Source organism: Hemibagrus wyckioides, linkage group LG23 (genome assembly GCF_019097595.1).
Source record: "Hemibagrus wyckioides isolate EC202008001 linkage group LG23, SWU_Hwy_1.0, whole genome shotgun sequence".
NCBI lineage: Eukaryota > Metazoa > Chordata > Actinopteri > Siluriformes > Bagridae > Hemibagrus > Hemibagrus wyckioides.
The window spans coordinates 11645515-11659617 of NC_080732.1; the positions used below are offsets into that span (position 1 = coordinate 11645515).

The window sequence follows — 14103 nt, forward strand, 5'->3', positions numbered from 1 at the left end:
AACACACAGTCTGGGTGTGTAAAAAACGAGCGTGGCCACTAGAGGGCGTCTGAGACATTTCGGCTTCATTTTTCAATCGCTCTCTCTCCTTGTCCTGTATTTATATGCGCTCTATAGCTTCTCGTTGATTTCGCAGTTCGTTTATTTCTATATCATAGGTGAATGTATATGGAATATAGATCACAGTACACTTTACTGAATTCTATTCCTTAACTCGCAGGAAGTCCATAACTACGGATCAGCGGCTGAAGTTTAACAGAAGAGTATAAACTTTGTTTTTGAAGCTGCAGAATGGGACAGAGAACAGGAATTTACGTAAGTGGGATACATGAACTACAGTTTTGCATAAAACAAAACTAACCGAGACTTACGGATATCGATAGTAAGCAAACTTAAATCATACACTGTTTATGTGGATCTATGAAGTGTCATGAAAACAGGAAAACTACGAGAACTTTGAAATGGTCGACATGGGATTTCCGTGCGGGACAAAGACAACGTCCGCTCTGTGGAACTTCACCCAAATGATCAGCCCTGAAACTCGACTAATCTAATCATTTTAATCGTGTATAGTTTTGTGTATTTTATATGTTGATAAACCCTGTCAGTTTAGGCTGATGTATTTATACATACTGTATACCTGTATGAGTTAAAGGCAGCAGACTTCAAGGCGTGGACTTGCCGACATTCCAGCGTTAGCAGCATGTCTGAACCAGTATCCTGTTAAATGTTTCATCAGGTTTCTGTCTAATTTCCCATGAGCAAATATAAAGAAATGAATACAGCTCAAGTGAAAGATTAGATTGTCTCACAGATGACTATTTCTAAAAAAAAAATATAATAAAAATAATTGGTATTAAGAATTGTGTGTACCATTCTTGACATGTCACTGACATATTAATTTATTAACTAGTGTCATTTCCGTGACCCTGTTGTGTGTCCCTCTCTCTGTTTCAGACTTGGAGTGATTAGTGAATGAATCTGGACCGTGGTCAGAAAGTCGGGGTTCTGCTTGTCTCCATGGATACGGCCAGAGCTTTTGCCCAGAATCCAGCCAAAATAGTCTTTCCGTTGTGCCCTTGTTAAAGGACGGAGCAAATTTGTATTTGGACAGTAGAGCTAAAGAGTGTGGAGTAGCTATTCACCATGTGGTGTTGCACCTGGCTCTGGCTGGGTGTGTGTGTGGTGCTACTGGACACATGCCTGTCACATAGCTTGTTCACCTGTGAACCGGTGCAGGTGCAGTGGTGTCACAACATGCCATACAACATGACCTTCTTCCCTAACATGCTTGAGCACTATGACCAGGACATTGCTGCCAGCAAGATGAAGGTAGGGCTTCATTTTAACACTAGTCTTACTAAAAATCTATGATATTTGTTTGCATTGCTCTTAGTAGCCCAGTGTTAGGTACTGAGTGATTGTGACACTGTTTCAGCTCTCAGTTGTCATTGTTCATAGTTCAACAGCTCTCGGTGACATATTCTAGGTACTAATACAGATCCTGAACATTTTGGTCAAAGCAGGTGTAGTAGATCATAATAGACCAATATTTCGGTCAGTTACTGTGGAACGAGGCCTTTCGGTGCTGTATATGTCATTAGTAGTGTGTTGTAATTCAAATTATATTTCCTACACTCTTTATAGCGGTATTATGGATTTTTTGGTTCTAGTAAGGACTCATTAGAGTCAATTTGACTAACTGGAGCTTGTTTATGCACCTGGCTGCTTCAGTTTGACTAACTAGAGCTTGTTCATACACCTACTGAAACATCCCGACATAAAGTCTTTATAAAAGTACAGCCTAGAGGTAACCAAAGGATAGGGCTAAAAAAGGCTATCCTAGTAATATTATAGATAATGGAGATAATGGAGTCAATAATCACTCCATGGCAGAGGTATTCATATTGTACCGTTCGCCCCACAGTGGGGCACATATTAATTGCTGATGGGAAAACAACATATTTTTGAGGTTTTTTTTAACCAGGGAAATGCAATGGCTAACTAGATAGTTTGTATCTAGAGCACACACAAGGACCACATGAACTTAAAGTGTTTTCACTCTTGGGCCAGTTCCATGTGGTCCCACATCGATGACTGATTTGTATATATTTCACCACAAGAAATGAACCATACTCAGGCAGCTTTCACAGGTGTCATGAGTATAATTTGGTTATGGTCTACTACATGTGTGCATTGTGAAAACAAAGTGGCCTTAGTCCATTTAATATTTTGCCTTTTCGATAACAGACCTGAGAGTATGCTGTATGTACATACTGTAGCTCCAGTTACCTAACAGAAAAATAATTAAAATGGCTTTCAATGAGATCATGTGGACTCTCAACAAGGTCAGTAGTGTCAGATAGCAACATTATAGATAGGTTGTGGTGCTATCAATTATGCTATAGAGCTAAAGATGTTAGGCCACACTAATAATTGTATTGTTTCTGTGACAGGAACTGTCTGCTCTGCTCTGTTTCTCAGTATTATGGAGGCAACCATTTTCAATTACACCATTCACTGGTACACAAGTTTACTAATAAATTATGGTAAAGGAATTGTGAGAACACCAAGAGGTCTGAGATCTCGTCAAATTCATAATTCCAACTAAAATTTCCAGAAAAGGGCTTTTGTACACCTGAAATAATTAACCATGGGTAAAGAGAATCCTAGGTTATCTTGTTCTACTTTTCACACTTCTCATATTTTTAGCTGGGGTTCCTGGGTGTTCATAATCTGACTTTTCACATAAGCAACCATGATAAATCTATAAATACAGCATGGCTTACATAATATCTTAAAATTCTTGTTAAGCATGGAGAGGCTTGTGTTTTCTTGTACTGTAGCAATATTGTTCACTGCTCTGTCCTCATGTTCGAAATTATGGGTCATTCATCACTGGTGGCATTACATTGCTAATGGCACATTTACTGACTCGAATGACATTAACAACTTTCATATTTTTAGGCAACACTTTGAGAGATCTTATGGCAAATTAAAAGGAATTAATAGTAATTGTTAATTCAATCACATTCAATCGCTACAACTGATTGGTGCAGGTTCTCAAAAAAACTGGGAAGCGGGGATTACGGGGAAAAGTTGAATACCTCTGCACCAAGGTCTTTCACTGCTGCAAATTATGTAACTAAAGGGTATCATATTATTATATATATAAATAAGAACTTATTTTTCGTCAGAATATAGTCAAACGTCCTTTCACCTTATGTCAGCAGCCTGAGGTGTCCATTTATGCATAAGCATCATCACAAAAAGAAGTTAGACTCTCATTAGATACATCAATTTAACAACGATCTCAGCAAAACTGCAAGAGTAAGGAATTTGTTTTATTGTTGTAATTTCTAACCACTTTTAGTTGGAATCCTTGACCTTCACTCTGTGATTTTGCGATGTCATTGTAACCAAAAAGATTTGGTATATTCAGAAATTTTTCATTATGTCTGAAACATAGTCTAACCTTCTTGCTTTTGCATTTGCAGCACTTCATGCCACTGGTTAATCTGCGTTGCTCCCCAAATGTGCATTTGTTCCTGTGCCAGGCCTTTGTTCCAGAGTGTACACAGCAAACACAAGTGCGCCAGCCCTGTAGAGAGCACTGTGTGCGTGTCTTCTCTGACTGTGAACAAAACATGCGCACCTTTGGCATCACTTGGCCACTGGAGCTATCGTGTGACAGGTCACAAAAACACACACATTTTTAAAATATTTTTGTACTGAGTAAAAAATATTTTTTTGTTTAGTCATAAATATACAAAATACAGTTACTGTTTCATAGATACTTCTTTATCTATTTTTATTTCATATTCTCCTGTTTCACAAAGCATGTTTTCTCTGCGTGTTTTAGGTTAAAGCCCTGTCCCACCTCTGCAGATGGAGCTACTGATTTGCCCCAAAAAGACTTAACAACATCAGCCAGTAGAATATCAGCCAGTAGAGATTTGGGCTTCTGGTGTCCCATACAGCTGAAGACCCGTCCTGGTCAGGCTTCCTCCTTCCTGGGTGCTCAGGACTGTGCTCCTCCATGTGACAACATGTACTTCAAAACACATGAGATTGAGCTTGCCAAGATGTTTATCGGCATCAGCTCTATTGTTTGCTTGTGTGCCACACTATTTACGTTCTTCACCTTCCTCATTAATGTCAAGCGTTTCCGCTACCCAGAGCGGCCAATCGTCTTCTATGCCATATGCTACAGCTTTGTGTCTCTCATTTACTTTATCGGATTTTTGCTGGGTAATGAAGCAGCTTGTAACAAGCCCACCATGCCTGGCACTGTATCCACAGTGGTGCTGGGGAGCCAGAGCAAAGTCTGTACACTGCTCTTTATGATGCTCTATTTTTTCTTCACTGCTGGAATGGTCTGGTGGGTTATTCTCACGATCACCTGGTTTCTTGCAGCAAGGCCCAAGTGGAGCTGTGAGGCCATTGAGAAGAAGGCTGTGTGGTTCCATGCAGTGGCCTGGGGCCTCCCAGGGAGTCTTACTGTCATTCTGCTAGCCCTCAATAAGGTGGAGGGGGATGGAATCAGTGGTGTGTGCTTTGTTGGCCTATATGACCTGACAGCTCTGAGATGGTTTGTGCTGGCTCCTCAGGCTCTTGGTGTGCTAGCTGGACTCTCACTCCTCCTCGCTGGCATTGTTTCACTTAACCATGTGCGACAAGTGATCCAGCATGATGAGCGCAACCAGGAGAAGCTGAAAAAGTTCATGATACGCATAGGTGTGTTCAGTGGCCTGTACCTGCTTCCTCTGCTCACATTGCTGGCCTGCTATCTGTATGAGCAGGCCCTGCGGAGTAGCTGGGAAAACACATGGGTCAATGAACACTGTCAGGAGTATAGCATCCCCTGCCCCTACAGAGTGAGCCCTGCTTTTCTTGTATTGTACTGAACGATTGATGAGCACGAATCTATTTTTCAGTGAATGTGATCAAGAATGAATAAATGTTGATGCAGGTTTGTCTTATGTGTTTTTGTTTCTTTTCTAGAAGATTGAAGCTGCTCGGCCAGAACTATCTCTGTTCCTGATTAAATACCTGATGACACTTGTAGTGGGCATCTCAGCAGTTTTTTGGGTTAGCAGCAAGAAGACATGGTCAGAGTGGGTCTACTTTTTCAGCAGAACACGGAAAGAAGAGTGAGACCACTATTCACTTTTTATCTCTCCCTGACACTCATAAATATGGATCATTCTAAAGCCTATAGCTTTCTAATGATTTACTGTACTTTTTTTTTCAAAGAAGTACACTAGTTTTGTTTTACAAAATCAAAATCTCTTTATTGTCAAGAATTTATTCTCTCTCTCTCTCTCTCTCTCTCTCTCTCTCCCTCTCCCAGCCCTGTCAGTGAGAGTTGGCGAGTCTTGCAGGAGTCTTGTGAATTCTTCATGAAGCACAACAACCGTGTACAGCATAAGAAAAAGAACTGCAAGCCCAGCTCACACAAGCTTAAGGTCATCTCCAAGTCCATGGGCACCAATACCAGTGCTCAAACAACCAACACAACTAACCATGACTTAGCTTTCTCCACTAGCAACTTCTACAAGGGAACACCTGTTTCAGGGTCTGAGATGCGGGGTTCATCTAAATCATCTGTACAGGAGCAAGCTGCCTCGGGAAAGATGTCTAGCCTGAGCAACAAGGAGCAAAAGAGCAGCAAATCTGGCAGTTCCATTAAAGTCAGTGGCACCGGGGAGCCTCTGCAGAGCCCCTAAATTATTGATGTGTTTGAACAGCAGGGGTGTCAAACACACAGCCTGAAAAGAAGTGATTATCTGAGCCATATTATAAGCCTTTGTAAAACTGAATTCCATATCGTTAAACCCGGTCAAACCAATAAAACTGTCCAAGTGAAGTCGTTATTCTGTCCATAGAACACCCTCATCGTTTCCTTTGGTTAAACTTTTCCTAAAACAGATTTTTTGCTAATATTATTAATAATAAATTATTTATTGAATACTGTATTTTTATAATATATTTTTGCATTTCAGGCTCCCCGTGACCTGATGATAATTCAGATAAGCCTTACATAAAAGTGTTTTACTCTGTTTTATGCTGAACATAAAATCACTGTAAGGTGATTATAGTTAATAAGCACACTTCTGTCATGTGGCCTGATGAGTTTGACACCCCTGTTGTTTCAGACTTAAGCTTAATTTTTAAATGGGTTATGTGATGACAAATTTACCATGCAAGTCAGATTTACTTTACATTAATTTACTAAGACGTTGTAGTCATTACAACCACTGCAAAGTCAACCCAGAATGCCATCTAACTGTCTTTATGTGTTATTTAAAGTATGATGCCAAACTGAAGTGCAGCAGCCTATTGTTTCTTTTCATTTTTGAAAGCACTATTATCAGTTCTGCCCTCAGGCTAGGGACAAGTCCAGTGCATAGGTTTTGTGCACACATTGCACAGACCTATTAATTTTTACCTCCGGGTTTCATCAGGCCTAATCTGGATCTGAAAGTCTGAATCCTGAAATACAGTATATTGCAATGACTGTATGGGAACCTGTATGTCAGTGGAAATCAACTGGAAAATGAGAAATTTCATTCAGTTCTCTGGAGATATAACTGAAGTGCTAGACAAGTGTAAACTTGGATTATTAATCCACTGTTGTGTAGAGCGGATTAGCGTTTTTCTTTTATTTTGCTTAATTTTTGGTTCTCTTTATTTTTTTCTTAATCAAATGCCAAATGCATTTTACACTGGATTTAAAGGATGTTAACACTGTGGAGTTAGTTAGTTTACAGCTTATACTGTATATTTATGTAAACATCTATTTCACTCTTTTAACCATCCTCTCAATTATAAGAAAAAAAAATACTGCATTCATTATAGTTGCGAAGTATTACTTAAATAGTTTTTAAAGATGAAATCAAAAGATTGCACAATGCTTTTCAACAGTGATATTTTTTGTTTAGCTCAGAACAACCATTGTGTTTATTCTTGACATTCATAAATTGTATTCACGTTTCTACATTGTGTTTTTGTAAATTAAAACACTGGATGCAATACACTCTGAATGAGGTGCAGTCCATCGCTGGGCATCACACATGCTAGCACATTCATTTAAACCTAACAGCAATTTAGAATTGCTAATCCACCTACTGGCATTATTTTGAGAGGTGGCAGGAAACTAATATGTAAAACAATTCACAGACAGCAACAGCAAGCCTACCTGATGTACCTACACAACATAATGCAACTTATATAATGATTTCTTTTGTTGTACATGCATCATTATGAGACTAGTGTTTTTTTTTTCTTTCAAAGTGCTGGATTATACTGGATTTATTTTTTTATCATACCTTGTGTGTAGTATCAGTATGATATTACAGTAGTCATTTCTGAAATAACAAATGTTTTTATCATAGAAAGTTTATAATTGTCTGTTATATGGTTTCAATTCTCTCTCTTAGTACACAGTCAATGATCTGATAAACACTATTAATTAGCGACATTGTGTTATTTTAAAGTACATGTTACTGAAAGCACCTACACAGAGTTTTAAGGCACTGGGGCATTAAGTACAGGTCATTACCAAATGCTTATTAATATCTAGTAAATATTTAGCAAAACTCCTGATGCACATCCTAATGAAACTACATTCTTTTCGAAGAATGTACACATTTGAACTGTTAAATTTGCCAAATAAGATGTGTATTTATGTGTTAGAGGGGGGGAAAGAGTGTGGCATGAATCAGAACACCTGCTGGACCTCTGTGACTTCATTGCATAGTGTGAAAGAAGAAATGGATGTATCTAATTTTTCATATCTTCAACGTTGCTATTTTGCAAAATATATTTTTTTCAATCAGTATGTATTCAATTTAATTTTATATCTTGTACTTTGTTTATGATAAGTGTTGCTATAAACTTTCACATTCTAAATGTTTTATAATAAAACTGCCTTCAATTAAAAAGTCAGTGCATCCTTTATTGCTCTCCTATTCGTTCCTATACCCTCGGCATGCAGGCAGATCTCAATTAAGCAGCCTTCAATTATGTGAAAGGAAACCATGCAGGGGTGTTAAATATGAATTTCTGCGTTAATCACACATCTAATACCTGCCTGATGGCCTTAATAGATGAACTAATTAAATTCTGCTTTTCTTGCATTATATATACTGTCCCTTTCAAAAGTACTGGAACAGCAAGACCAAGTCTTTTGTTTTTGCTATACAATAAGACCCTTTTTTTTCTTATTGTCGGAGGGAGTTTATTACATATCCTGTTTTAGGGGGTTAAACAAAAGGGTTTATTACATATCCTAGTCCAAACAGCGTCATGGATATGTGGGCGTGGTTACATGGCGTGCAAAACGTAATACAGAGAGGGGGAGTGAAAGTTTGACATGTTGATATGCTGTTTGTAATATATTATCGTTTAAACTTTTCCTCCTCAGTTAAACGTATTCATAATAATTATGAGGTAGTTTTCTTACAGCCAAGCTTCTAAAAAACAGCTAGAATGGTGCGTGTCTTTGAAGACGTCAGCAAAAGAATAGCTTCCCATGATGCATTTCGGCATGGACCCGTTGAAATAAATATCTATTTCTGAACGTAGTGAACACGGAGGATGACGGCATTATGAGAAAATAGATGCGTTATATGTAGTTGTTACAACTGAGCCCAAATTCACTGTACCATAAAAAACTTTCGTCATGCGGTCAGTTGTCAAGAGCTCTGGCTTTAAATACGGCGCTGGCGACCATGCACTTCGGTTGGTCCGAAGGCAGCAGGTATTTTCAATTGATTGCGACGGTCAGTTTCAGAATCCTCGTTTCTTCTCTCCCCTCACCCTCTGCCGAACTTGACCAACTTTTGTTTATCAGCGATATCACATTATCAGAAATAAAAGAGTGTTTTCTATACTCCTGTGCTTTTATTTCTGCATTACACTCCACTAAACAGTTTACAGAGTTGCCAGGTCTGTGTAAAAAAGGCTGTTTACTGACCTGATGAAAACAATATAATTACAAAATTCAACGCCTTTCTAGGGTTTTATTTTATGCAACATAAATACTGGAATTAAATATTAAGTGATTATTTCACTAAGGTTGTACAGATTTTGAAAGAAACAAAGAATATCAGGAAATCTGTGGATTAAAATGTACTGATGCACACAATTCATTCTTTAAATGAAATAGAATATGCTGTTCTTACTTGCTTCTCTGTATTATTAGAGATTTTTACTGACAGAACATTTCTACTACCAACCGCAATATATAGCTGACTATAATATAATTAATATGATGCATGTCAATCTCTTTGAATTAAAACCATGGCTGCTTTTTAACAATCACAGACATGGCAGGGAATTACTTTCTCCTATTTCCCCAAAATAAATGTTTTAACATATGAACAAGATAAATAAATTTATAAAAATAAAATAGGCTTTGTGCCTATACTGTACAGAGCTGAGTGCAATAAAAAGTAGAATGTGAAAAATCATGATAATCTAGTCCAGGGATCCTCAAATCTGGCCCATGAGAGCCACCACTAGCTCTAACCTCAATCAAACACACCTGAGCACGCTAATCAATGTCTTCAGGATCATTAGAAAATCACAGGTAGAGGAGTTTGATCAGGGTTGGAGTGTATTGGCCCTCCAGGGCAAGATTTGAGGAACCCTGATCTAGTCTTTGGTCAGTTGTTTGTGTGTGTGTGCGTGTGTGAGTGAGGCGAGCACCAAGTCCGATTGTTTCTCAGATCTTGGCGGCCAACTGGTTAAGGGCCTGAATGGCCTGCAGGAAAAAACTCCTCCTCATTCTCTCCGTGTTGGCCTTTAGGGAGTGGAAATGCTTTTCTGACCGCCACAGAGAAGAGTCCATTGTTTGTATGTCTGATGTCCTTCACTATCTTCCTGGCCTTGGTCCAGCACCACTTGGTGTAGATGGACTGCAGGACTGCAAACTAGCGTTCGCCCTGTTTTCAGAGTCTCTGTGTAATAAAATGGACGCATTCATTTTAATTAATAATATTTCCCAGTTAGAACTGTAAATGCCTAGCTCATCGGGTACATTCTCATTTTTATTTTTAGCTTGTTTGTACATGTCTTGTTTTTGTCATCTAAACTAAATTGCTCACTAAAATCACATGTTGGATTTCAATTAAAGAAATATTCATGTTGAAAATCTTTACTTATATACAATGTGTATTTCATTGAGAACAAAATGATTACCAAAATTATAAACCAGTTGAGGACTGGATTTAAATTCACACTGTAAATCATAGTAAAAATTTTAATTACAGCTGGAGGAAGGATCTCTTCCCAGACCTGGATCAGGGCATCAGTGAGCTCCTGGACAGTCTGTGGTGCTCCTTGGTGGCTTTGGATGCTCAGATAATAATGCCCCAGAGGTTCTCAGTTGAATTCAGGTCTTGTGAATGTGAGGGCCAGTCAATCACATCAATGCTTTTGTCCAGAAACTGCCTACACACTCTCACCATATGAGGCTGAGCAGCATCATGCACCAGGAGGAATCCAGGGCCCACTGTACCAGTGTAAGTGAATGCAACAGTTTGGTGATGTCAGTGGATCCTTGGCTTTATGCAATTATTACAAGCAAGAGTGTTGTAGTTTGTACCTTGATGGTAGTAAGCTGATTTGGAGGCCTGAGTTGGACCAACATCATATTAGGCAGCTGGTTATGTTTTGGCTCATTAATATGTATATACAGTATACAGAAAGATAAAAGACATTAAACTAATGAGTGTAAAAATACTCATAAAAGATTCTCTCATACTTTTTATTCAATTAATTCTTTTCACTAGAAAGATGACATTTAAATAAAGACATGATATAAGCAAACCTTTGTACAACAGAAAAAGGCTGTATTGGTACTTTCATTGGTGCAAGTCTCAAAATACATCTCTTCCACAAAAAACAAAACACTAATATGATAAAGGAATCATCTATGAGTCCCTAGTTTCAGTCGTCAGTTTGGCTTTCTCTTCTCTGTACCCTTTTAGAAGTTGATTAACCAGGTTCAGTTCATGTGTACGTTTAACAGGAAACAATGGTGGGAATGGGTTGCCTTTATACTCAAGAACAGCCATAGCAGCACGATCCAGGTTTTCCCTGTTTGGAATACGGGCCATCAGTGTATATCCACCAGACTGGTTTTCAAACCTTGGAGCAAGTACTCTGAAAAGCTTAGGAATCAGATCTTTCTCCTGGAAAAAAAAAAAAAAAACATTAAATCCAATCCAGTATTAAAACATATTGTATACTTTACGAATACTTCACGTAACATTTATATACTCTACAATGTAGCAGTTTTCAGACTTATTAAGTTCAAGCTTTAAAGTGAACAATAAACATGTAGTACCTACCGTAAGCCAAAAATCTGCCATTTCCATAGACTTTTTGTTGGTATCTCCTTTTTTGGCATAGTCAATTAACTGGTAAAACAAAGAAAAAAAATACATTTAAACAACAATCAAATGACTGCAAATTGTATTATACCACAGTTAGATTAGATTGTTAGTCCACTATTTAGATTTTTCTTGTCACACGAACTGTTCCATGAGTGCTAATATTTAGTATGACAGCACTGAGATGTTTCACTATTAACATCACTCTGCTTGTCTGTATTCACTTCAAAAAACTCCAGTTCAGGTAAACCTTTAGCACTATGGGCCGTCAGACTGCGTGTGAAAATGCATTATCCAGCTGTGGTGACTTTGGGAACTAATTCCATATTGGCCATACTGTGGCTGAAATATTAGTTAATTAATATTAATTAATTAATCAATAATAGAACTGTTGCGTAAAAGAGCTTACACTTATAATTGTGCTGTTGTAATATCTGTTATATATATAGCTTAAAAATGCAAAGATCACTGACCTCATATAATACACTATATTGCCAAAAGGTTTGGGACACTCCTCCAAATCACTGTATTCAGGGGTTGAGCTTGGCTCCTTAGATCCAGTGAAAGGAACTCTTAATGCTTCACCATACCAAGACATTTTGGACAATTTCATGCTCCCAACTTTGTGGGAACAGTTTGTGGATGACCCCTTCCTGTTCCAACATGACTGCACAAAGCAAGGTCCATAAAGTCATGGATGAGTCTTGACCTCGAACTGATAGAAGACCTTTGGAATGAATTAGAGCAGAGACTGCGAGCAATGCCAAAACTGGGACGCCTGCCTTTACATGCACCTGACTTTAATATGGAGTTGACCCACCCTTTGCAGCTATAACAGCTTCAAGGCTTGGGAAGGGTTTCCACAAGGTTTAGGAGTGTGTTTATGGGAATTTTTAACCAGTCCTCTAGAAGTGAATTTATGAGGTCTGATGTTGGGCGAGAAGGCCTGGCTCGCAGTCTCCGCTCTAATTCATCCCAAAGGTGTTCTATCTCCACACCAAACCCACTCATCCATGTCTTTATGGATCTTGCTTTTTGTACTGGTGTGCAGTCATGTTGGAACAGGAAGGGGTCATCCCCAAACTGTTCCCATCAAGTTGAAAGCATAAAATCGTCCAAATGTTCCTTTCATTGGAACTAAAGGGCCAAGCCCAACCCCTGAAAAACAACACCTGAAAAACAACACCTGAATTCAATGATTTGGAGGGTTGTCCCAAAACCTTTGGAAATATAGTGTATCTGTACCATCACCCTGGGTGATCGGATAATAAGTGAAGGTGTGAACGGGGTCAAATGCTTCTCAAAGGCACACTGTGATCTGATCCAACAAACCGAATTCAGAAGTGGTCTGGGACACGCATAACATTTGTTCTTTTAAGAAGCATGTGGTGTTTCTTTCTCAGAGTAAAAGTTAATGTTAGGTAAAAATCTTGATTGGTCTGAAAGGCAGTTAAGACAGCTCTTACCTTTTCAGCGTAAAATCTAACCTCGTCGGCTCGGGCTCGTGTAGTCTCGATCCTCTCGTGCCGAACCAGTCCGGTAAGGATATTCCGAAGCATGTTTATTCTGGACTCGGGGCCGAGGCCAATTCGCCGAGCCACGCGCCCGTGTGATATTAGAGCTCGAACAGTGAGACGCATCTCGGGAAGGTACAATGAAGGACACCTTCTGACGAAATCTCAAGGAAACAATTACAAGATTTGGATATATCTATGTATCTATATGTGTATGCATATATTTATATGTGGCAAATATCAATCTTACGTATTTCCAAACAAGTATAAGTTGGGTTTATCTTAAAACACTTTACAGCTACAAACTAATCACATGCACGGGGTTCTTGGCACCGCGCATGCGCATGATTGTGTTATTTCTTCGTCGAATCGCTTTGTATATTACCGCCACCTACTGGACTGGAGTGTGGGTACTGCAGTCAGGTCGTTGATTTTTTTTTCATTTACACGTAACAAATTTATGAACTGTAGCAGTAATTTTGTTTTTATTGATCAGGAATGTGGGTCAGAGAGACCAGAGAAACCAGACTGTGTAACAGCTTCTTTCCTCAAGCCATTAGGCTCTGAATTGCACAAAAAACTCTCTCTCACACATGCACATGCACATACACCCAGAACTGTACAAGACTAAAGAGAACTGAACTGTACAAAACTCTCTCTCTCACTCACACACACACACACACACACACACACACTTATATTGTTCACTATTTATTGCACTACCTCAAACCCTGTTATTATTTCATTACACTGCTATATTTATATTTATGTTTATGCCTATTTCTATTTGCACTACCTCAACCACTGCTACTCTGTACATCATTTCATTTTTATTCCATTTCATTTTTTCCATTTCACTACACATGTTCTTTTTCTTTCGGCGCTAAGTGTCTTTTTTTGTGTGTTGTCCTTTTCTTTTGTACCTACTGTTTTTGCACTGTATTGTCTTTGCACTGTTTGCTCCTAGTTGCACACTCTGCACTTTATGTGGCTAAGACAAAAATCTTGGTCCTAGCTCTGTGTTGTTTTTTTCGTATTTGATCTTTATGTTGTATGTTTATGTAGCACCATGTCCTGGAGAAGCTATACTGCGTCAGCTATATGTGGTTGAAATGATAATAAAGCTTCTTGAATCTTGAATCTTGAACCATGTGAACCAGACCTGATTGTTGTTTGTTATCAATATA

General features: G+C 38.6%; 2 protein-coding genes across 3 annotated transcripts; one reads left to right on the top strand and one right to left on the bottom strand.

Moving 5' to 3' along the window:
* Positions 1-67: 67 nt before the first annotated feature.
* On the top strand, positions 68-6365 carry fzd6 (frizzled class receptor 6). 2 transcript variants are annotated; one of them, XM_058376555.1, is made up of 6 exons: positions 68-315; positions 958-1332; positions 3498-3694; positions 3863-4877; positions 5005-5153; positions 5354-6365. In XM_058376555.1, exons 2-6 carry the CDS (start codon positions 1147-1149, stop codon positions 5727-5729), a joined length of 1923 nt encoding a protein of 640 aa, XP_058232538.1. In that variant the 5' UTR covers positions 68-315; positions 958-1146; the 3' UTR covers positions 5730-6365. The 2 variants fall into 2 exon arrangements, with proteins under 2 accessions (XP_058232538.1, XP_058232539.1); XM_058376556.1 differs by having other exon boundaries at positions 5008-5153.
* Positions 6366-10760: 4395 nt separating this feature from the next.
* mrpl17 (mitochondrial ribosomal protein L17) lies at positions 10761-13272 on the bottom strand. The gene is made up of 3 exons (XM_058375925.1): positions 12869-13272; positions 11361-11429; positions 10761-11201 (listed from the first exon to the last, which is right to left on the bottom strand). The coding sequence occupies exons 1-3, from the start codon at positions 13040-13042 to the stop codon at positions 10941-10943; spliced, it is 504 nt and encodes a 167-aa protein (XP_058231908.1). The 5' UTR covers positions 13043-13272; the 3' UTR covers positions 10761-10940.
* Positions 13273-14103: the final 831 nt, after the last annotated feature.

Bases quoted from the DNA above. Each gene is read 5' to 3' on its own strand.
- mrpl17 (XM_058375925.1), bottom strand. From the start codon at position 13,042: ATGCGTCTCACTGTTCGAGCTCTAATATCACACGGGCGCGTGGCTCGG. The intron at 11,430-12,868 runs GTAAGAGCTGTC...TTGTTTTACCAG, and splicing joins TTAGATTTTACGCTGAAAAG to TTAATTGACTATGCCAAAAA. The intron at 11,202-11,360 runs GTAGGTACTACA...TTTTTTTTCCAG, and splicing joins TGGCAGATTTTTGGCTTACG to GAGAAAGATCTGATTCCTAA.
- fzd6 (XM_058376555.1), top strand. From the start codon at position 1,147: ATGTGGTGTTGCACCTGGCTCTGGCTGGGTGTGTGTGTGGTGCTACTG. The intron at 1,333-3,497 runs GTAGGGCTTCAT...TTGCATTTGCAG, and splicing joins TTGCTGCCAGCAAGATGAAG to CACTTCATGCCACTGGTTAA. The intron at 3,695-3,862 runs GTCACAAAAACA...TGCGTGTTTTAG, and splicing joins CTGGAGCTATCGTGTGACAG to GTTAAAGCCCTGTCCCACCT.